Consider the following 23,974-nt stretch of genomic DNA (forward strand, 5'->3'; position numbering starts at 1 on the left):
GGGGTCAGGCAACTTGGGCTCAAGTAGTGAGGTCATGACAGACCACACTGTATATCCATAGGTAACCAGGGAGGAGGTGGAGGAAAACCTCAAGTAGGGTGTGACTTTAGTCCCTGAGGCCCCCTACACCTGGGAAGTGTGTAGCTGCGCAGAAGGGTGGACGTTGGCCTTGAAAACTAGTCAAAGACAAACCCAAACGTCGATTAAAAGTATACCTTTTCAAATTATTGCATGATGTATATTCGACGTGTATCAACAGTCAGGAGCAGAACTAATTTTGAAGCACTCGGGAGCTATATCGAGTGTGCAGATGGGTAGGTGCTGGGATTGACAAGTTAATAAATACAGTTTGACAAGTACAGCAAAGGGCGGCGGCGGAGGGAGAGCCACGCAATTAATTGACTTGTCGCTGTCAACATCGCAATACGATTTTTTAAAATTAGATTGATCCAGGACAGGCTCCAAAGCTACAGAGAAACCCTGTCTCGAAAAACCAAAATAAAATAAAATAAAAATAAATTAGAGACAGGGTCTCACTTTGTAGCACTGGCTGACCTAAGTACCGGGGTCAAAGCTAGGGGCAGTGCCTCCCATCTGAATCATCAAGAGAGCTGAACCTGTTTAGAATCCAAGAACTGTTTGAAGGAACCCCAGTTGTTTTGTTTCAGACAAACCTCTCTCTAGCAGGTCGCACAGTTATACCTCCGCCAGGCCACCAAGGGGAAATTCCCCACTCTGGCCCAGGTAAAAATGGCTTTAGGGTCAGGAGTCCATTAAGTTTGTCCATTAAGCTACCCAGCCATTCCGGTTGGCTCTGAAAAGAGCCTTTAGTATTCACCGAAGGGTCCTGAGGATGGACAAGACCTCCGTGCCCGCGTACATCCTTGCATTGCTGAGTGCCGCGTTAGGCACTGTCTTGCGCGGTGATCAGCTCCGCAGCTCACGGACCTCGCACCTCGGAGCTGGAGGTGATTGTAGAGGCAGAACCGCTGCAACACCTGAGTCACCAGAGCCCTGAGCGCAACGGGAAAAAGGGGTGGAGAAGGAGTCGAGGAAGATGCTTGTGGTCCACATAGGTGGAAACAGATGCAGGAAGCAGACCACTAGATATGAATAATCAGCTTATAGCATAACTATCTGGCTCTAACAAACGGCCGGAACCTCGGGCAACCCCAAAGTCCCATTGGCTACTCTGTGATGATTTGTCCAATCAGAAGAGCCCAGGAAGTCACCTCATTTGCATATGACCAGGATATTTTTTTTTTTTCTTTTTTTATAAAAGAGTGATGCTTTGTACGCGTTTTTCTCAGGTACCTGTTTCCTCAGTAATCCCCATTTTTCCGGGTTGGAGACAGGTGATTTTTCTTCCCTGCCAGGATACAGAGCTGTCCACAGGGGAGGGGGTGCCCCTATCCTCAAGATACCTAGTAAGAATTAGGAATGTATCTACCAACCCCACGGGGCAGGGTGGGGGAAGATGACCTGTGTCTAGGAAAGGAAAAGCCAGCCTTTGCAACAGATGGGAAGGCATGACCCTTCATGATGGACGGAGCATGGTATTGGCCTTGGCTCTGTAATCAGAGGCCACCATACACCCCTGAAACCCCTCCCTCAGGCCAGAAAACTGAAAGCCTCTCTGCACTTTCAGCTTTCTGGGGACAAGTTCAAAGTGAAAACAAGACAGGGAGCATACCCTGAGAGTTGCTCATGTCCTTTAGGACTGAGGTCTAAGGGCAAGAAATGGGATTTTAGAACCTAGTCGTCAGAACACCAGCCTCTACACTTATGAAAGTAACCACAGGAACTCAGATGCTGCCCCTGTAAAACGGGGAAAGAATACTTGTGCTGTGACAACCCACAGCTCATATCCGATCCCTGCACGCCTGTCCAAGGGCCCTAAAGTTGGCCTGCCCTTGCTCAGACCCCACCAGCTCCCAAAATGCTATTTGTTCTGTGAGTCTAAGCCTGGCTGGCCTGTGTACTGCATCAATGGTGCTGTTTCACTTGCTATATCGCTTCTAAAGCCAGCAGTCTCGTTTGTCTCCTAGGAATTCCTTAGCAGCACATTCTTTTTCATGAAGGACAGTTTAACAGAGAATCTGTTCAACTCAATATCTATCTCTAAGTTAAACTTCTCTTATGGAAATAAAGCACCTCATGTGGGCATCAAGTAGCATAAAACATGTGGAAGCTGCCCTGTCCTTGATTTTTAACAATCTTCTGGTTATTTGGGGTTTTCCGCTCTAGAAAACTAGGTGGGCATGAGAATGACCTTTGAACTGACCTGCCTGGGGACAGATGCTGCCAGTCTCCACTTCACTATGTAGCGATTAGGACAGGAGCCACAGCCAGTTTTCACTGACAAAGAAATGCCAGAGGTTTGGCCCAGACCCTCACAGAAGTCCCCAAAGGGAGTTAAGAACTTCATCTGATGGAGAGGTGCTGCCAGAGAACCCCGGGATCAAGGCCCAACGAAATGACTTGCATGTTGGAATAGTCAGCCTGTTCATCTATGAACATGGCTCCACATCTAGGGATCCAACTGGTGGGGGGAAATACCAGAAACACACACACCAAGCCCCTGACCTGTAGTGTATTCTGTACTTTGACCTCACCATTTCCTCTAGCCACATAAAACTAGTTCACAGTATTCTTATACTCAACATGACAGTACTGTTGCAGAAATCCAAGCAAGGTCTCAATGTGCCTTAAAAACCTGGCCATTTTCAATCTGGGAAAGGTCCTAGCAAAAACATTACTTTCTGCTGCTTCTCCCTGTTGTTGGTGTGTGAATGGATAGTGGGGCGGGGAGGAGGGGTTCGCAAGACTGTTCCACATAGCCATTAAACTAATGACAATCATCCTGCCTCAGCTTCCTGAGTGTGGCTTAAACAAAACAAAACCAGGGTTTCACCATGTAGCTTTGCCTGGCCTGAAACTCACTCTGTAGAGCAGGCTGGCCTCAAACTCAGAGAGCTGCCTGCCTCTGCCTCCCAAGTGCTCGGATTAAAGGTGTGTGCCACCATGCTCATTGTCTTTTGGAAGTTGGTATTCTCTTCATTCCCCACATCCCAAACTTGTGTATTTCCCATCCCACAAGCAACCACCCCTCCAGATTCCCCTAATGCCTAACATGGTCTCCCAGCAAATCCAACCTGGAGCCTGCGGATCAGGTGCAGACAAAGGATACCTATGAAATCAATGTAGCCCACCACCAAACTGGACTTCTCTTTGTAGACAAGTGCAAAAAGATGGCCATATCTTTACAGGCCGCATGGAAACTTTAATTTAGCTGTTTTGTACTTACCATGGTGCCTTGAAGCCCCACTCCTGGAAAACAGCCAGTTCATCTCTGTCTCACGGGCTCCACCCTCCACAACCTTCCACCTCCCTAGCAAAGGAACCCCAGTGGCCTGTCTTGAAATGGTGTGGTAGGCAAAGTATAGACTAACTTGAGGACCTGGGAAGGGATGTCCTTGGGTCACCATGCCTCTAAATCTGTCAAATTCTTGAGAGCTGACATCCACCCAGCAGTAGCGGCAGGGAGCAGAGCATACCATCTTTGGGGTTCTGCCTTTAGGCTTCTGCTATGACACTGTGAGATCCCTCCTCCAATGGTGGCATTAGGAAGGTGAGACCTTAGGAGATAATATGGTAAAAAGGGCGGAGCTTCACAAATAGGATTAGTGCTCTATTAGGTACCCTAGAGACCTTTCATGTGTATGCGTGTTGTTTTGTTTTTAGAGACATGGTTGCTCTGTGTAGCCCTGGCTGACCTGGAACCCACTCTGCAGACCAGGCTGACCTCGAACTCAAGAGATCCACCTTTCATTCTTTCTTCCCTGTGAACGCACAGGAAGGACATCTATATGAACTAGAACTAGGAAGTAGGCCTCACCAGATAAGGACTCTGCCACCAGATCTGATTCAGCTCCCTCAATGGGGCAAGAGGACAAAGCTGGCCAGTGCCAGGAGGGACCCAGAGGGATAGCAGATTCCTCTCCAGTGAGGTGGCCAGTGAAGGATCTTGTGGGTCCTGGTGCTGAGGTGCTCAGAGGTTCAAATTCTGGAGGTGACCGGGGTTATGAAGGGCAGCGGGAAGTGTCCTATGTGGCAGTCATTAGAGCGCTGTGGACTGAACGTGTGAATTCCAGGTTACTAACCGGCAAGCAGAGCTCTGGTGCACACCTGAGGTGTGCTCAACTGAAGACTGCGGTTCACACATCTGCTGGGAGCCACAGGGGCAGGAGAGGGACGGTGAATGAGACACAGGTGGACAGTCCACTGCCTGGCATTCTGTCATTCGATTAGTCTAATTTCCATTTTTGTCATCAACAGAGATCACAAGTCTGTCGAAAAGGGGCACACTATTCAGGGCTACTGCTCTCACTGCCACCGGCACCTCTGCTCCTGCCTTCCTGTTCTTCCCTGGCACTCGGGAAGCTCTTCTGCCTGCAGGGAAGGTCCATCCTGGGCATCCAGTCTGTCACCTTCCAGCCCTGGAGGCTTCTGCTCACCTGGCCAGCCCTTTGGCAGGACCAGTCAGGTGGGCTAAGCCAGAGTCCCGTGACATGATGTCTCTTGGCCCTTCTAGCCACTGGATTCTGCTTCCTGGATGCAATCCCCACAACCAACACTGGGTTAATGACACCTAACGTCTCTCCCTGACTGTCTCAGTGACGATCTGCTTATCTTGCTTTCACAAGTATCAAAGACCCTGGAAGCTGGTCAGGAGCGGAGGTTAGCCACTGTGTGGACAGAGACCGGGAGGGATGGAAACAGAGAGGCTGGAGCAAACCACTTTATTCAGCACTGAGAACCCAGCCCCCCTGGAAGTCAAGCTAGAGCCAGTCACTACACCCCAGGCTAGGGCCTCTGGGGACAGAACGCTGCTACCCCCAAACCTACATAGGTCTGTGTCTTTGGCCCCTGGCCTGTGTCTGTCCACTCTGCTGGGTTTTGTTTCTTGGACTAGTTATCTACACACACAATGCTGCAGGCAACCACGCTAGCGCTACGCCACGAGTTTTGTGAAATTCACCTACTGGAGAAAATATGAGGTGAGAAAAAGCCAAAAACACAGCCAAGTAAAGAACCAGGTGGCCTGGATATGCCAACCCTGCTGCTCTTCTGCAGGGAAGAAGGTCCCTTCTACAAGAGGTGGGTAACAGTAGGGAGCACTTTGGGGATGCCAGCGACACCCAAGGGGCACAAGCCAGGACGAAAGAGGCTAAGAAAGCAAAGCAGAAGACAGCTCCCAGGGTCTGGCACAGCAAGACCCAAAGGGAAGGAGCAGTCCTCCAGAGGGTGGAGAATGCTTCATTTTCTTTTTCCCAGCCATACCTCGGGGCCTCCTGCATCTCTATTCCCTGGCTCTAACACAATCTGACTATAACTGGCGTGTCCCAAAGCCTTGCTGAGGGATGTCTGGTGAGTCAACCCTGTCATGGGCACCAATGGGGAAGGTGCAAGGCTTGGTTCCTGGATACTAGAGTGACATCACCACACTAGGCCCTAAGCTGTAGCTAAACAAGAAGCAGGGCCTTCAGAGCTCTCCGGTGGTCTCTGGCAGGGTTGGGACACACTGGGAAGGAAATCCCAGGACTGGTCTCTACTAGGAACAGGTATAGGCCTGAGCACATTCATGCCCCAAAGAAAATTAAAAACACTGCTGAGAAATGGAACTATATGGATGATCAAAAGCGGGGCACCTCTGACACTTCATCCAGGCCGCCGTGTTGTCAGTGTTGACGGAGATGGGAACCTGTCCAGGATGAAGGGTGGTACCAGGCAGAGAGGCCTGAAAGATGTAGGTAGGGGTGCCGCAGGCCAGCTGTGGAAGGTGGTTCCTTCTGCCTCATGCTCCAGGGTGCCAGCCTGCTGTGCAAGCATCATCACTGCAGGAAAAGGGAGAGACAGAGACAAAAAGGAAAGACAGTGAGACGTAGATGGGCAATACAGGGACAAAGGTGACAAGACAGAAATACACAGAAAGAGACCAAAGAGGCAGTAAGACAGACTACTGCTCCCCTGAGCACACACACCTAGAATCAAGGTGACTTGACAACCCATCTAAACTGGGTCCAAAGCCTGTGTCTCCAAGGCTGTACAGCACCCACTACCCCCAGAACTGCAGAACCCCCAAACAGCTAATGGGTATGTGGAATGGGGGATACTCAGCTATGGGTGGCTGCTGATGCCACATTGCAAGCCCAGGCTCAGACTGCCAAGTGGGCTGTCAGGCCCTCAAGTGTTGGCCCAACCCTTTGGGGCAGAAATGAGGATGGGAGAAGACAGAAAAGGTGTCTTGGTTACTACTGCCTAGGAGTCTGAGGGCTGAAAATATCCCTCCCATGTGAGAACCAGGGTCATCTCAGACCGTCCGCAGCACAAAGGTCCTTCCTACCACTTTCTGAGCCACCTGCTCATGCTCATTCCCTGTCCTTCAGACCTAGGCCACAGCAGGGGCAAGGAAGGCCACGGCTCCAACCTTTCCCTAGGGTAAGCTCCTTTACTGGAGCTCTGAACTGGCCAAAGAGATGTGATGGGGAGAGGTGCTCACTCCCACCCAGGTGGTACCTGCAAAAGCATGGTAAGGCCCAGGTTACGGTGCTTCTTCTCCAGCTCTGACACAGCCTGCAGGAGGGACCGGAAGCGGTCTGCCGGGTCAGCCAGCTCATCATCCTCAGAGGTACCCTCATCTTTCTCAGCCTCCTGCAGAAAATGCTCCTCCTCTTCCACAAAGAAGGCCCGAAGCTTCCTGTAGTCAGTCAGGGCCTTCTTTCTTCGGTCCATAACATGCCCCTGCAGGGTGAGTGGGAGAAGGGTCAACAGTCCACCTTGGCTCACACCCATGGCTACTGTGTCCAAAGGAAGAGAACCCCCATCTACTCGGAAAGAAAAAAAAAAAAAAATCACAGGTGAGGGAGGATTCTCTTGCATCGTTTTCCTAAGCAAGAAGTGAAATCTCCACGTGAAAGGCATCCCCGTGGCCCCTCATGGTGGTGTTAGCTTGGTCCCAGTGTGGTGAGGTGGAGTTGACAGGGTCTTAAAGAGGTGGGGATTGGTTAGGTCACTGATGTATCCATCAGCCCTCTGAAGGACTGGTGCTGGTCTCACAGGCTACTACCAGCTGGCTCCCAAGGCAGCTGTTAAAGAAAGAGCGATCCTGGGTCCACACACGTGCACCATGAGGTCCTCACTTGAGAGCAGCAGATAGAGCCTTGGTCTTTGACACTCAGCCTCTAGAGCCAATAACTCGCCTTCCTTACAAAGTACTTAGTCCTGGATAATTTTGCTACGGTAACAGAGAAAGGCTAACTCTCTCCCTGTACAAAGCGAAAGGAATGGCATTCTGACTGAGGAGAGAAGTGGAGGTAGAGAAGATGCTGTACAGACCTTGCTAAAGTAATTCTTTTCTTTTATGCCTCCCGAATTAACCACTTGTCCTCAACCTGCCATTCTCTGTCCAACCCGGTGTATTTGTTAGACAGTGACTGTTTCTTTGGGTTGTTTCCTCATAAGGCCACTCATACCACTTGAACGTCTATTAAGGCAATGTTTTGTCTCCCTGCACAGTCTTTCATGAGTGGTTCCAGGAAAAGCGTCCCCAAGTCACCAAAGTGTATTCAAGTCCCTTCTTACAAAATGGCATAGCACTGGCACATAACCTATCTGCATCCACCCATGTGCTACAGATCATCTCTAGTTGCTGACACCATACTTTCTAAAGAGTTACTCTACTATACTGTAACTAGAAAGAAGCCTATGTACCAAGAACAACCATACAACCACAGGCCTACCATCTACTTGTGGTGCTGTGCTTAGCGTGCTTATATTCAGAGCTCTCACATGCCGGACAAGCTTTCCACCAATCAGTCATGTTCCCATTTCCCAGCAGAAGTCTGTTAAGTCCTTGGACATAGAACCCACATAACACACTGCTCAGGTTATGTGAAGACCCCACTCACGCTTCCCAAAGATGAACTCTGGGACCAAAGTCCTGTCAGAATGCACAACCATTTTTCCTAAGATAGCCTCTGGTAAATCCAAGAGCAAAAAAAAAAAAAAACCATCCTGCCACCCTCAGCAACACCACTTCAGACAATAGAACTAAGGGAAAAGACACACTTCTAACTTTACTCAAGATCTTCATCCTGGCCCAGGAGCACACAACACAGGAGACAGCCATGCTCCTGAGAAAGAATGGTTTTTCTGAAAAAGCTGTAAATGCTAACCAGCTAACTGCTTTCTGGCTAAGCTCCTCCCTCTGATTGCAAGATCCTCATCTTTGTATTAAAACCTCTCTGTGCTAGAACTTGTCCTTGGAATGACTATGAGTTCCTAGGAATCTGGACAACCTCAGAGTCTTCCAGTTTTTGTGAGGGGCAGAACAGACAGCTTCAGCTTTGAGGTGCAGGCTACCCGAGAGCTCCAGGCCTTCTATAAGTCTACAAAAACACTTTGGCTTTATGTTTTTAAAAAAACAGAGGGGAGGATATGGAAACTAAAGACATCAATATATCCAAGGAAAGGTCACCAGAATTTAAATCAATGTTTGATTTTGTTGACAAAGAACCTTTAAAAAACTATAACTTGGGGGGCTGGGTAGAAGGCGCAAAGGTTAAGAGCATCGACTGTACTTCCCAGCATTCCTAGAGGTCCTCAGTTCAATTCCCAACAAACACATGGCAGCTCACAACCATCTATAGTGAGATATGTTGTCCTCCACTGCCATGCAGGCAGAACACTGTACACATCAAAAATAAATAAACTTTCTTTTTTTTTTAAATCTATACCATGTTGTCACCTTGGTTTTGAATGTCATGGAAGGCACTAGAGGATGGCAAGCTGGTCAGTACCAACTTTTTGTGTCCCTCTCCTCAATCCCTGTGCTGAAACCTCCAGGTGATGGGGTTAAAAGTGGTGGGTCTTTGGGAGGTAGTCAGTCCTACCAAAGTAGAGGTACGACTCGTGCCCTAGTAAAAGGGACCCCCAGAGAGCTCCTGCCCCGCTCTCCAAGTGATGATATAGTAAGAAAGGCCACCAGAAACTAGCCCTGACCAGATATGGACTTGCCATGGCTTGCCTGTGGACTTCCAGCCTCCAGAGGAGAAACTCTACGGTTTTGTATGACAGCCAGAAAACAGCAAGCTCCACTGGGGTTGGTCAGAATCAAGAGTACTAAGTGTCCTGTGCAGAAAAGGAAGCCGAACCTTACAAACCACCCTCACGTAAAGAACAAGAAGGAAAAGAGGTTCTCTGCTGACTTCTGGCTAGACTGTGTCCTAGGAGAGTACCCTGGTATTCAGTAAGTCCACACAGAAGCCCCTACTCCGGACAGCCAGGCAAACAGCAGTTCAGTTTGGTTGCCCTGCCCCATATCCAGGAGACCCCACTTGCCTTCCACACAGCAGCCGCTGATTCTGCCTGACCATGCAGGTCCCGGGCATCATTTAAGTCCTTCCTCATGATTTCCACGGACCCCTTGTTCTCCTGGGAGAGAAAAACTGGTTATAGACTGAAAAGGACTTGGACACCCAGGTCAACAGTCCAGACCTTGGCTGCTGGAAATTGTTTAAAGGGGTCTCCTACGCTTCCCTCTTTGTCTGAACTAGGCACACAGCAGACAATTCCAGGTTTCCTTTTAAGTAGGTTCCCTTTTGTGTCAGCTTGATCCAGACAATGGCGTTCCTGACTGTACCCTACTTAGTCTCTGTGGAGATTGCTGGCTTAGGAAAGGGTCAACAAACTGCAAGACAACCCTAGCAGCATGTTCTGGCAGAGTACCTACCCCAGGTTGGGACCCGGATGTAACTGACTGGCCTCCACTTCAACACTGTGCATTAATTAGTGACTAATCCTATTCTGGGGTTCACGGTGCATCATTCCAGAACACAAGGCTAACAGCACCCTCAAACACACTAAGCTAGTGGTTTCTCCTACGGGGCAGAGACCAGCCATCGCTGTTTTCCTACCTGGCTACCGTGGGCCAGGGATGATACTCCGGACTCCTGGGCTCCAGCTTTGCCCAGATCATAATGGGCGGTTTCTACCCAATAGCAAGAGCCACATGCAATGACCAAGAGAGCTCAGCAAAGAAGGTTCCAGAATGAGGTGGATCGGCAGTCCCTCAGAGGGTTGCAAGCAGTAACTGGCAGACATAAGTCCACACTCAGGTAACCAGCAAGTAGATGGGCGGGGCTTGCCTCAATGAGGTCACACCCGGATTGGAGGAGGGAGGGGCCTTGGGGAATGGGAAGTGGGACTTGAGAGGAAATGGGGGGGGGGGGAGAGGGGGGTGTCTAAAGGAGGTAGAGATAAGGAACAGGTAGACCAGAGACCTGGAGCAGAAGAGCATGCTCTAGAGATGAGAGATTGAGGATCACAGCAGGGTCCGGGAGAGAGATAAGAGATCAGGGAGGACGGAACTCACGGACTCGACGATTCAAGAACACTAGGCACGGCAGAGACCCCCGGGGTAGGGAAGGTGCAGGGCAGATCGGAGACTTGGGGTGGGGAGAATGCTGGACACCCATGGCATGCGGGAGAGGGAAGAGGTAAGCGCACAGATCGAGAGAGACTGACTCCAGGTGAGTAAGGCACAAAGGTGGGCAGTGTGCGGGGTCGCCTCGCGCACCTTGCCGCGCAGCGCCTTCCTCCAGCGCGGCTCCCACTCGGGCGGCTCCGGGCCCGCGGCCATGCGGCAGGCGGAGCATAGCGGATCTCCGTCTGCACGGCACAGCAGCTGCAGCGCGGCCTCGCTGGCAGGGCCGTCGCGTGCCGGCGCCGCGGCTGCCTCCTCGAGTGCCAGGAGGCGGCGGCTGAGTGGAGGGCGACCGGGCTCCACGGCGCGCTGCCAGCAGTCGTCGGCACACTCGGGGCACGGGAAGGGCCCATCCTCCTCGGCCCAGAAGCGCACCACGCACGCCCGGCAGAAACGGTGGCCGCAGTCGGCGCGCACCGGCTCGCGGGGCGCGCGCTGGCACAAGGCGCAGACGGCCTCAGCGGGGCCCGCGGGGAGCGCCAGGGCTGCGGGCGGCGGCGCCAACCGGGGCGCAGGCGGAGAGGGCGCAAAAAGGCCGGGAATCGGCCGGAGAGCGAGATGGACAAGCCTCAGTCGACGACTCGGACCCGGACTGCGCCAACGCCGGGCACGCGCGCGCGGGGCGGGGTTCGGGCTGCCGTGCGCTCTGACGTCCAGGTCCTGGCAGCTGCGCGCTCCTCCTGCTAGGTCCTAGCAGCTGTACTCTCTCCGTTCGGGTCCCAATAGTCGCCCATCGCCCCGCCCCTCCCAGGTCGGAGCAGCTGCGCACTCCTCCACCCTGGTGCTGGTAGTTGCACCTCTTTGTCCTGAGGGTGTCAGTCGTGGGCTCCAAACCCAGATCCTGACAGGTGTCCTATTCGTACTCCAGGATGCTGCCTTAATATCATAGATAGTTGCCCATCTCCCGTAGATAACTTGGGAGGTGGTCTGTCCGGGGAGGCTTTGCAGTTCCTGAAATTCAGGGTGACGGAAGGTTTGAGTGACTTACCTCTATGCCCTCAACCCAGAAGCGGCATAAGACAGGTTAGGTAGACAGAAACTCCTAAAATGATTAACATGCTTACGTAGTCAAGTAGGAATCTGACCAGGCTAACGAAGACAGCGACAGCAAGTGAAGGTGGAAATACCAGGTGCTTTTACCTTGTCGGCCCAGATGAGGAGTCGGGGCTTGATCCTTTCACATGCGGACAGTTCCCCCTCTACTTTTCTATCATGTTGTAACACAGCTCAGAGGTCCTTGACATGCGCATCCTTCAGTCACCACAGCACGAGCCAAATAAACTTCTTTATTTTTATTACTCAGCCTCAGATATTTTGTTATAACAGCCAAAAAAAAAAATGATCTGAGAAATGAAGGTATGGGACGATGCTCAAATCCAGGGTTCATCTGAAAAATATGAAATTAAGCACCAGTGCAATGCCATTCTGAGCCTTAGTCACACATGAAGTGTCACATTTCACTTTAGCCAAGTCGTGGAGATGATGGATGTCCCCTCAGTGCCAGGGACCTGGGATAACCATTCTGGAGTCACTCCTGCAGTACAGGTCGAGCCAAGCAGAGACACCTTTAAGCCCATGAACTCCATGTCTAGGTGTCCAAAAGAACTTGTGCTAATAATGATTGTGTTCTTACCAGCCTCCAAGGGGGGTGGGATGTGGCAGCATGTTAGATGGCAAGAATCCATCATGGGAAAGTGAAGAGGGGAAATGCAAGGTCACACACCACAGAAACAAGCCTTGGACAATGCCAAAATATGGACAGTATATGTATAGTAAAAAAGAGAAGAAACTGAATGGTAAGTGTGCTGTTCAGGGTTCTCTAGAGAAACAGAACTGAAGCACAATTTGTAAGAACTCAGTCAGAGAAATTGGGGTTCAACCTGAAAACTTGAAAAGCAAAGCAGCCAGCCACTGACTCTTACCTCTACCTCAGTCCAAAATGGAGATCCTGCCTCCAGGAATCTCAGAATGAGACTGATAGCTGTCTCCTCCCATTTTATAATCCTCTCTAGTTCTGGGATTAAAAGTGTGCACCACTGGGATTAAAGGCATGCACTGCCTTTAATGGCAACTAGTGTGTGGCTACTGGGATTAAAGGTGTGTGCCTGGTCTGTAAGGCTGACCAGTGGGGCTGTTTTATCTCCAGGCAAGATCTGAATTTAGGGTGGTTTTCCCAGCTCAAATGATTCAGTCAAGAAAAAAAAATCTCCCATAGGTGTACCAAGCCCCTTGGGTTTCAGTTAACTCCAGACGTAGTCACTTTGACAACCAAGAACAATCATCACACACGTACATGGTATTCATGTAATCCAAAAATGCTCAATGCATATACAGAACAATTTCAAATTTTGCAAGAATGCACTCCAAAGAATATTGTGTAAGAAGGTGTAGTCAGCTATCCACAACTCAGGACCCTGCTTCGGTTGAGATTACAAATGTATTGTAAATGCTATGCTGCCGTTTATAGGTACTGAACACTACTACAGCAGCCACATCTGCACTCAAACTGTGCAGCCCTGTTCATTTCCTAAACAATAGAAAAATATGCATATCCCATTCATAGCCTGTTGGGTGTCATGGGTCATCTGGAAAATTTTAAATTAAATAGAAGTTTGCATGTAAACCTTATGACGTATGCATGTCAATGTTTAGCTGGGTATAGTGGTGCACGCTTTACCCCCAGCACCCAGGAGTCATAGCAGGCAGAACTCTGTGAGTTTCAGGCAAATTTGGGCTACACAGTGAGTTCCAGGCCAGCCAGAACTACATAATGAGACCTTGTCACAAAAAAGTGGTGAGCGTGTGAGCGCATATGAAACAGAGTGAGGTTTTGTCTAAGAAATTCGTATGTCCTTAAGTGTTGTTAGCCTCGTAGGTTTAGAGCCAACCTCTTCAACAGATATGATATGAATGTGTATGTGTACATATATGTATATCATATATATGTATATCGTATATATGTTATTCAAATTTGAAAATATTTTTGCTTCAGTTTAAAAAAATCTAATTGAGACCAGCAAAACAGCCCAGTAGGTGCAATCCTGGAGACCTGAGTTTGATCTCTGAAACCTAGGTAGAGGTGGAAGGGAAAAATTAACTTTACAAAACTGTCCTCTGACCCTCACACAAGCACAGTGACATGAATGCCCACACACATCACACACACACATCACACCACATCACACACTAATAATAATAATAAATTTTACAAGATTAAAATTTTAAAGCAGTTTTATTTGGGCACTTCTACATTCATCTAACTGACCATGGCCATATCCAACGTGGTTCTCAAATTGTTGCTGAGGTCTGGTGCTCAAACTCAGGGCCTTATGCATCCTAGACAATGGCCCAGTTTATAATCCCGGCATTTGGGAAATGAAGACAAGGAAATTGTGAATTCGAAGTCAGTTTGACCTACATAGCAAAGCCCTGGCTTAAAAAGAAAAACCAAACCGAACAAAACAACAAAAGCACAGCAGTAATGGAAGCCATGAAGGAGAGGTGGGGAAACCTACACTATAATCTGAAAGCTGGGACAGCACATGGGCACCCTGGACACTGACCACATGCGGCATCCTGCAAACCCAGGCTGGCACAGCCATGGCCAAGGTGTGGCTGGAAGTGGAAGAAACAGATAGCAAAGTGAATGACTAAGCATGAAGGAGGTGCCCTTCAGAAGCTTCAGTTGTGGGGCTCAAAGGAAGAGCCTTGCATACACTAGGGCAAGCCCCCACCACTGAAATACATCCTAGCCTAGGAGCCACCTTTTGTGTTCAATTGTTTGTGTGGGATAATCATGGAAGACTTTTATCCTTTGGACTTAAAAATCGCAGCAACTCTCTTGAGAAGTCCACACTCCCTCAAGGGCGTGGGTTACTGTTCTTTAGTTCTTTACTTAAACCTCTCTCCCTTTTTTAAATTGTTTAAATTTTAAAATAGTTACTTTTATGTGTTTGAGTATTTTGCATGCACACTACTTGAGAACATGTACTCAAAAATACCAGAAGAGGTGTCAGGACTAGACTTATAGACGGACATGAGCTGCCCTGAACATGTTGAGTCCTGACCTCGGGTCCCCTACAACAAATTCAAGTGTTCTTAACCTCTGAGCCATCTCTTTGGCTTCCTATCTACTCTCTTAATGCCTGTGCTTAAATCTATACTAAAACCTTTTCTTTTAAAATTTTGTATTTATTTTTATGTATATGTATGTATGTATGCGTGTGTGCGTGCATATGTGTGTGTCTACACATGTTGGTAAGAACCTGTAGAGATCAGAAAAGGACATTGGACACCATGGAACAGCGATACAGGAGGTTGTGAGCCACTCAACATGAGCCCTGAGTATCCACCCTTAGTCCTCTGCAAGAGCAGCGTAAGTGCTGAGCCATCTCTCCAGTCCCAAAACTGTTTATAAAAATATAACTCTGCTTCAAAGAAAATTGCATCCGACCAGTTACCTAATAACTACTAACTTTTAAATATTTTAGATGTAAAAAAACAAATATTTCAGATATTTAAAATTCATTAAATTATATAAGATCCTAAAACTTCAACTGTACCTGTGGCGTTCACAACTATAAACTAACAACAACAACAATAACGTAATAGTAATAATCATGTGAAGAGTTTGAGTTACTCCATATCTTTCTGAAACAATTCTCTCCAACTGACTAAAGCAAACTGGGGTTTTGTTTCTAGGACTCTGAGTAGATGAATGGTAGGAGACGAAAAATGACTGGATTATGGGGCTCTGAAGTGAACGAATGATTAACTATCAAGGGGGTAGATACAGAGCCCTGATGTTAATGATTAGCCAGATGCTGAAGTGGGGGATAGAGCCTCGCAGGGATGAGAGACGGGGAATTAAAGTGGGTTGGATGATAAGGAACTGGATGGGTGGCAGGTCCCTATCCATTTACCTTACAACCAGAATAAAAGCAACCAGTTTGGTACAGTTCTCTATGGCTGTAATGGTAAAAACCGAAATAGCAACCGAAAAGGAGATTCTCTAAAGAGGAATATTTGGAAGAGCAGGGCATCACGAAGGGAACACATGCCATTGTAAACGAGGAGACTGAAGCAAGTACATTTTAAAAAGGGAGAGGAAGAAGATCTCATCAGATGGCCCAAAACTGTCTTTGAGGACAGTTGTGGGCGATAACCCCTGCAGGACCCTCAGTGCAGTGCAGGACCCTCTGTGTGGCGGCAGTACTCTCTGTGTGGCGGCAGTAGCCTCTGTGTGGCGGCAGTACTCTCTGTGTGGCGGCAGTACTCTCTGTGTGGCAGCAGTAGCCTCTGTGTGGCGGCAGTACCCTCTGTGTGGTGCAGTACCCTCTGTGTGGCGGCAGTAGCCTCTGTGCAGGGCTGTCCTCCTGGTGGAGTCTTTTGAGATAGTCCTCACCCGGCACACCTGCTCCACAATTATACATTTTTGGTTAGGGCTGAACAAAGGCATGGTGTGACTTCCCAAGATGTGAAGAAATGTCTATCTGTCCAATCAAGACACTACAATATAGAAGAAATAATTCCTCCAGGTTCACATTAGTGAGCCAGTAAGTTTACTGGAATTACTGACAGGTCTTGGGAAGGGGTTACGCAGAGGATCATGGGTGAATCCGCAGTTATCAAAAAGTTCCAGCTCAGCATGGATGATAACTCAGGAGAGCTCCATCACGGGTGTTCCCGCCTCCAGCCAGCCTTCCACTCCCTGTTTACTCCAGTAGGAACTCCAAGGAGGTTATGCAATTATCCTCCTTCCTATGAGGGAATATAACAGCCCCATTACCGATACTGTAAATCTAGAGTCGTTCATCCTTCAGGTGCCCACAGCGAGTCTACTCCATGGTGACCCATGGTCATGTCAGGGCGAGAGGAGACCCTGTCCCGACAACAAAGACCGGCTCCAGTTTCGCTTCTGACAGCTTTCCCCGTGTCTTCCGTCTTCTGCTCTGTTGGCACTACCATGCCTGAATTAAAAAGTAAAATTCTTGTCTAAGCTAAGGAGGCAAAGCCCAAGTGGGGAGTATCAAAGCACCTTGACTGCAGGATTGGGACATGGGTGGAGTACTTGTGCCTTGTGACAGCGGAGAGAAGTGACTGAGCAATCAAACCCACAAGGACTGCAAGGAGACTACCAGGGCAAGATGGAGGCTCCCAGGGCAGCTGGGGGATTGTCTGTTGTTTTGTGCAGCTGTGACTGAATACCATAGGCTGAATAATTTATAGAGAAAAGCTTATCTGGGTTCCCAAAGCTGAAGAGCTGCATCTGCTGACAGCCTTCTAGCTGTGGGAATTCTCCAGAATAAAGGCGTTCAGAGCACCATCATAGGGTNAAAAAACAGCGAGAACCCAGCCAGAGGCCCAGGACGATTTCAATGGTTGCATTCAATGCACTCTCCTAACAAGAGTCGAGAGCTGCATCGCCTGTATGCAGCTCCACCGCCTTTCCTAAACGGTCCTTTATTTCGAGGCTCGGCTGAGGCCTTCAGAGCAGGCCAGCTTACCTCCTCACATCCTGGTGAGGAATTTGCTGTATTTCGTGAGCGTTTGTACCTTCATATTTTCTCCCTTGTTCTCAGACATTACGATGATTTCCTTGGATAAGTGTGCTCTGGGAGCCGGGTGGGGGTGGGTAGGGAAGCTGGGGCCGGGCAGGGGCTGGTGTTTCCTGGGGAAGGTCTGGGATGTGACCTGCAGCTCGCTTAAGGCTGCATTTCTTCCTGATTCTCTCACCCATCTCCAGGTCCGGCTCCCTCGCCCCACCCCACTCCAGCAGCGCCACCGCGGCTCCTCTACCCCTCCTCCTGCCCCTTCTTTCTGCGCGAACGCCACCGGTCTTGAGGAAATACATACTCTTATAAAGTCCGAGTAGGGTCGAGTAAACAGTTCCTTTTCAGCAGTCCCTAAGACGGTAAACTACTGTGTTCAGGTGGAGAAGCATGAATTACTTTAGGGAGCCAGGAGGAGGTGGTCACTTACAACGAAGAAAATTTCGCCAGAGCCCACGCGGCTGGAGCAGCTAGTCTGGTGCACAAAGACACAAAACGTAGGGTACACGCGGCTCTCAGATGGTAGCCCGGCTTTTCTCAGGCTGAATGGATTGGTTGCCAAGATTTGCCTCAATAGCTCCCATCGTGGATAATTCGCTTTTCTTTTGCTGATATAAGGAGTAATGGTCCACAGAAGGCCCTTCAGCGAACAGGCAAGGAACAGGACAGCTGACCTCCTCACATAGGAGAAAACAGCGCCCTTAACCAAAGGACTCTTCAGCGCCCCCCCCCCCCCACCGCACCAGAGAAGTCATTGGAGTCAGGGTAATGGCGGGAAGGGCCTTTGTCCCAACGATGCCAGCAGGAAACTGCAGAGGACAAAAGATGCCTAAACGCCATTCCTACGTTTACAAGAAACCGTGTCTCGAAAACACAAAACGAAAGAAGCAAACAAAAGACACAAATGAGAAGGAATGTGTAAGATATTTTTAAACGATAATCTTTGACCAAATTTACCAATAAGCAAAAGGGGCAGCAGTCTGGGATTGGACAGGCACTTGTTGGGAAGATATCCATATAGAAGTAATGCATGTCTGTATGTGAGCACTCTCTCGCACACGTGTGTATGTGCATGTGTGTGTGTCTGCATATGTGTTGCTGGGCCCTGAGGCATATTAATATTAAACTCAGACTGTATCTAACTAACCTATGACCCTCAGTCCCTTAGAGAGACTTTAGCATTTCTGTGAGTTTAAAAGCTCGTGGTTCTGGAGTCTGTGATGGAACACTCTGCCATTTGACAGGCCACCTTTCCCTCCCAGCCTCTCAGCTTTGCCCCTCCACAGCTCGCCACAGTCTGTGAAGATTGACAGGAGTTATTTTCACTCTCACAGCTTTGATACTTTACACCATACCAGACCCATTGGGTATGTTTTTATAACAGTAAATGAACTGGAAAACAGGAAGATCTTTTATTCAGGATCAGCCGCCATAGGTGAGTCTCCACTGCAATGTGGTCTCAGAGGGAGAGAGAGAGAGAGAGAGAGAGAGAGAGAGAGAGAGAGAGAGAGAGAGAGAGAGAGAGGGTTTCGTCCATTCTGCACACAGTGTGGGCACAGCAGCACACTGCCAAGGGGGACTGAAAGGGACTAAGATGTTGATGTCACGGGGAGGAGCACTTCATGCAGTCGTTCTTAGTAAGTTTGGTTTAATATTATTTTCACCTGTCATTAAATAGCCTTAAGACAATGTAATGAGCCAGCTGTGGTAGCTATTATCTTAACCCGCTGGAGATAACAGCAAGGCCATCAAGAATTCAGGGCTGGATGAGCTTCCTGAGGCCTTGTCTTGACGATAACAAACCCCACTGTAAAAGTAAGCCGCGATTTATTTTACTACACATCTTAGCATCTGTGGTGGGGCTCATCACTTCTACATTTTTTTTACACGTGCTATCTATGAAAGCGAATGTTGATTTTTGCTTGCAAGCATGGCTGTCACTTTGGGAGACTGCGATGGACAGTGGGCTTTCTGGCACACTGTAGAAAATTGTGGTACATCTTCCCAGCTTTCCTCCTTTGTGTATGTATGGCAGTGTTCTTGCTTGAACTATGCAGCTTCACCCACCAGAATCTCAGTCGGCGAAACATTTGTCCTTGTATTAATGAGCATCTGTTTGGTATTAGCATGATATATCAATAGCAGTAGTTATTCTTCAAGATTCTCTTTCCTACTCCTATCCTTAAACAATTTGTAAATGTTCTCTAGTTTATATAGATATTTCTAATATTCACCTTTTGACTCTTGGTAGCTGCAAGTAATTTTAACCCAAGGTTCATTTACATTGTGTGTATAGGAGGGTTAACAACACTCAAAATATATTTTTCCCTAAGTGATTTTTGTATGTTTTTGTTTTTCAAGACAGGGCTTCTGTGTGCAGCCCTGGCTATCCTGGAACTTGTTCTGCAGACCAGGCTGGCATCGAACTCAAAGATCCACTTCCTTCTGCCTCCTGAGTGCAGGGATTAAAGGCGTGTACCATCACCTCTAGGCTCTAGGTGATTTTTTTTTTTACAAAATTACTTTTTTCTCATGCTGATAACTAAAACACGGCTCCCTACCCCTGAAGTCTTCCAATATCAAGACACCCAATGCCCCAGCAGCCAGCTGAATGGGCTTCCAGGTCTGTTCTTTCACCAAGCATTGGCTGGGCGTCTGATGGATGCCATGTTGCCTTTCGTCCTGTAGGCACTGGAAAAACAGCCATATCTCTGCGTGAGGAATTACAGTTCGCTCTGTGTTTTGATGGGAGAGAGAAAGGATGTGTGTTGATGTAAAAGAAGCTCACAGGAATTAGGCACTAGCTTGTGCAGGGCCCCTTTTCCAGGCTGCTCACCCGTATGAACTCACCGCATCCAACAGGCATTGTGCCACCATCACATGAAGAAATGGAGGTGCGAACGAAGTAGATTACTTACCCCAGGTACGGCAGCTAATTGGCCTTCAGACCGGGATTCCTCAACTGTAGTATGCAGATCATGACCCAGTGTGTAAGAGGCAGGGAGTTAGCGGTCGGCTCTTCTAAAGCCAGCTCTCCAAGTGATGCTGAAATGTGAAAGATGTAAACATACAGCCTTTTTATTTTTCTCTCAGCACCGTGTGTGTGTGTGTTTAGGTGTGTGCGCACAAACCGTTATGAGAGGCGTAACTTCTATAACCCGCTGCGTCCTGTAAATACGGAACCCATCAATAAGGTTACACCAGCCTTCGCTCCAGCTCCTGGCATTATGGACGTCCCAAAAACCCCTTCTCCAGATGAAAATCTACCCTGCCACACACTCGCAGTGAAACTACATTAGTATGTTTTCTGAATTCCCGTGAACTGCTGAACTTCGCTCAAGGATTCTTACAGAAATGTGGTTTTGCTTTTGTTTCCCCTGGAGGGGGACGATGATGTGGTAAATGGCAGTCGGAAGCTGTCATTTCCTCCTCCAACTAAGCAGGCAATAAGCTTCTCCCTCGTTTTTAATGAGAAACAAATGGCCAGTGATTTGGCTCAACGAGAATCGGATCTTGCAGCATTGTCCCTGCAGCCACAGCCACAACTGCCAGAGAAGCTAAATCTTCCTAGTTAAAACAAAGGGTTCAGACAAAGATGAGACACCTGAGCCGGTTCAGTCAACGCACTTTCGGATTGGTTGCGATACTGTCCAATAAGAAAAAAGAACTCGTGTCTCCTAGTTACAACATTTTAGGTTTGTCCAATCAGATGATACTGCTTTGGAGCCCTCATTTAAATATAAGGATGACAAATAACCCTGCCTCCGCCGTCTCCCTGTTCGTCTTGGTGCCGCCAGTGCAGCAGGATGCCGGAGCCTTCCCGCTCCACTCCAGCCCCCAAGAAGGGTTCCAAAAAAGCCATTACCAAGGCGCAGAAAAAGGACGGCAAAAAACGCAAACGGGGCCGCAAGGAGAGCTACTCCATCTATGTGTACAAGGTGCTGAAGCAGGTGCACCCCGACACTGGCATCTCGTCCAAGGCCATGGGCATCATGAACTCGTTCGTCAACGATATTTTCGAGCGCATCGCCAGCGAGGCCTCCCGCCTGGCACATTACAACAAGCGCTCGACCATCACGTCCCGCGAGGTGCAGACGGCCGTGCGTCTGCTGCTGCCCGGGGAACTGGCCAAGCACGCTGTGTCCGAGGGCACCAAGGCTGTCACCAAGTACACCAGCTCCAAGTGAGGCGCTGCGCGGGCGTTCCCAACCCAAAGGCTCTTTTCAGAGCCACCTTCCAATCTCAAAAAAGGAGCGTGCTATCTCGTGTGATAAAGAACTGTCATTCATTTGATGTACTTTGGGATGGGGATTGTACTGGACATTGGGACACGAAGGTAATACATGCCTTCTTTATAAAGATACATTAATAAAGAAATTGATTTGATTTAATTTTGGCCACAGAAAACATAGTTAAGTGGATGGCTTCCGGGGGCATTTTGGGGTGGACTGCGCGGTTGGGGTGGGGGCGTCAGCAGCGGGATCTCTCCTCATCTTTTCACCCTATCCATCCGCCTCCCCTATGTCCAGCGGAATGCCGTGTTGAGGCTCAGGTTGTTGTGCTTTCGTGACTGATGCTTTCGGAGCCATCTTCCCCTATCCCTTTGCTTCCTTCCTCCCCTTGCCAGAATTAGACCCTTAGAGCTCTTGCAGACAAAAACAGTTTAAACAGGTCTTCTGTGGTATTTTTACTCGAAACGCCTAAAAATGCTATGCACAGCCCCTTGCTCACCAACCTTACCACTAAGCCAAAATCTGGCCAGGGAAAATTCTGACATTTTATCCGTGCATATATTTAAACGATGAAATGTTCTTTTGTTTCATCTCAATGTATACATATGTGTGTGTGCACATGAATGTAGATCATAAAAATGTGTGTATACATTAACACAACTCTAGTAAATGGTGAAACGTCCTTTTAAATAAAGGAAATCGGTGCCTTTAAAACAACAGCAAAAAAATAATAATAATAACCCTATATGTGCTCTGCTCAATTTATGTCTGCATTAATGACTAAGTGCAAGAACAGTCCAAACTACCGTCCCCCTAAAATTCCAATATGAGAGGTTCATTGTATGTGGGAGAAACCCATCTTCCATGAGCTCCTGGTTGCCCCTGGTTCCGACTGCATGTTGGTTTCTCGGGTGGACAATGGCGTCTTTCTCCTCGCACCACCTCCAGGGACAGGCGCTCATTTGTCAACATTTAACCTCTCACTGTCTCACAGGAAAGGCGAGTCTTTCTGTCGGTGACTTCTTAAAGAGACAGCTTTTTCCCTTGCTCGAAATTCCTACTTTGTTACCTACTAATTAGCAAGTTTATCTTGAGCATCTAGCTGAGACTGGGGAATGGCAGTTTCGTCATTATCTCAGACTGCCGGCCTGCAGATCCCTCGTTCCCCCTCCAACCTCACTAACATTAAGTATTCCAGATCCAGAAAACACATTATTTGCATTGTCTTCGTTGCTATTACAAATTCTCACATAGTTGCTGTACACTGCTACTCTTTCCAATTGTTCAGTGGAATTTTGTACACAGTTGTTCTCCATTTTCTATATTATAAAATCTCAGCAGCACAGTTTTCCAGTCTTTGTCACCTCCTTAATATTCATAGCCTACAGAAGGACAAATCTTCTCCATTCTGAGCTGTAGCTGCCAAAGTAACACACCTGGGCAGCTTATTCTCAACTTCCAGTTTTTGTCAGGAAAAAAATTAAAAATTAAACCATTGTATTACCAACAACTATAAATGTATTGTTATAGAACCATACTTGGAAATTGTGATTGTGTGCTAGATTTGCTCGCTGATTCTATCTTTTGTACTAAAAATGTTTAGGTTCGTCTGCCAGGCTCATCTTTCTCCTGGAGGCAAAGGTTACAGTTTATTGAAACCGTATGTTATCTCGGACCTAGACGAAGCAGCTGCAAATATTCCTTTAAAACTTGGGGCTGAAGAAATGGCCCAGGGTCAAGAATAGCTCTTGCAGAGGATCTGAATTCAATTCCTAGCACCCACAATAACTGGGTCATTAATGGCTGACAGCCATCAATAATGCTAGTTCCAAGTGATCTGACCCCCTTTCTGACTTCTGCACGCATGTGGTACACATAAATGCACGGAAAACATTCATAGCTAAAATTTTAAAATGGATAGTTGACTCCAGGGCCCGGCCATCCAGGTCTGTAATGGAATACTTCATCAGTATAGCAAAAGTGTCAGAAGCCTTGACAATCACTTGGCATCACTTCACAGAGGATTGTATTCAGCCTGTTCGTGTATATATCCTGTTCGTGTTTTGTTTGGTGATAGTCTCACTGTGTAGCTCTGAATAGCCTGGAACCTGATATGCAGACCACACTGGTGTTGAACATACAAAGATTCCCCTGCCTCTCTCCTCCCAGCTGCTGCCATTTCAAGTCGACAACACCACATCTGGCTTCCAAATCCTCTATTTTGGAGACGATTAAGAATACTGGCATGGGTCCATGGTAGTGCACGCCTTTAATCCCAGCACTAGGGAGGTGCAGGCAGGCAGATCTCTGAGTGCCGAGACAGCCTGGTCTATATAGTGAGTTCTAGACCAACAAGGCCTACATAATGACACTGACACACTTGTGTGTGTGTGTGTGTGTGTGTGTGTAAGAGACCGCAGATACAAGACAGAACGTGGTCTCCCCTATGATGATGGAACATGGTTTATGTTTTCAACTGTAACTAAAGAAGAAATGTACTGGGTCAAGGGTTATGACAAGGCTTCTATTAATGTGTACTTACTTATATATTTTTATAAAAAGATGTCAAATGAAAATAATGCTATATACTACACACTAACTACTTGTACCCATGAATGGATTTGAATAAACAACCCAGGCAGAGG

General features: G+C 48.1%; 2 protein-coding genes across 2 annotated transcripts; one reads left to right on the forward strand and one right to left on the reverse strand.

The window, feature by feature from the left end:
• Positions 1-4,788: 4,788 nt before the first annotated feature.
• Rnf187 (ring finger protein 187) lies at positions 4,789-17,937 on the reverse strand. The gene is made up of 6 exons (XM_050163604.1): positions 17,836-17,937; positions 17,528-17,737; positions 10,640-11,236; positions 9,403-9,495; positions 6,580-6,804; positions 4,789-5,897 (listed from the first exon to the last, which is right to left on the reverse strand). The coding sequence occupies exons 1-6, from the start codon at positions 17,935-17,937 to the stop codon at positions 5,895-5,897; spliced, it is 1,230 nt and encodes a 409-aa protein (XP_050019561.1). The 3' UTR covers positions 4,789-5,894.
• A 2,939-nt stretch (positions 17,938-20,876) lies between these two features.
• On the forward strand, positions 20,877-21,489 carry LOC126514691 (H2B.U histone 2). The gene has a single exon (XM_050163768.1). It carries the CDS (start codon positions 20,904-20,906, stop codon positions 21,282-21,284), a length of 381 nt encoding a protein of 126 aa, XP_050019725.1. The 5' UTR covers positions 20,877-20,903; the 3' UTR covers positions 21,285-21,489.
• Positions 21,490-23,974: the final 2,485 nt, after the last annotated feature.

The sequence above is a fragment of the Alexandromys fortis genome, unplaced genomic scaffold, assembly GCF_014885135.2.
Source record: "Alexandromys fortis isolate MF-2015 unplaced genomic scaffold, M_Fortis_MF-2015_v1.1 scaffold_149, whole genome shotgun sequence".
In the NCBI taxonomy this organism is placed as follows: Eukaryota; Metazoa; Chordata; class Mammalia; order Rodentia; family Cricetidae; genus Alexandromys; species Alexandromys fortis.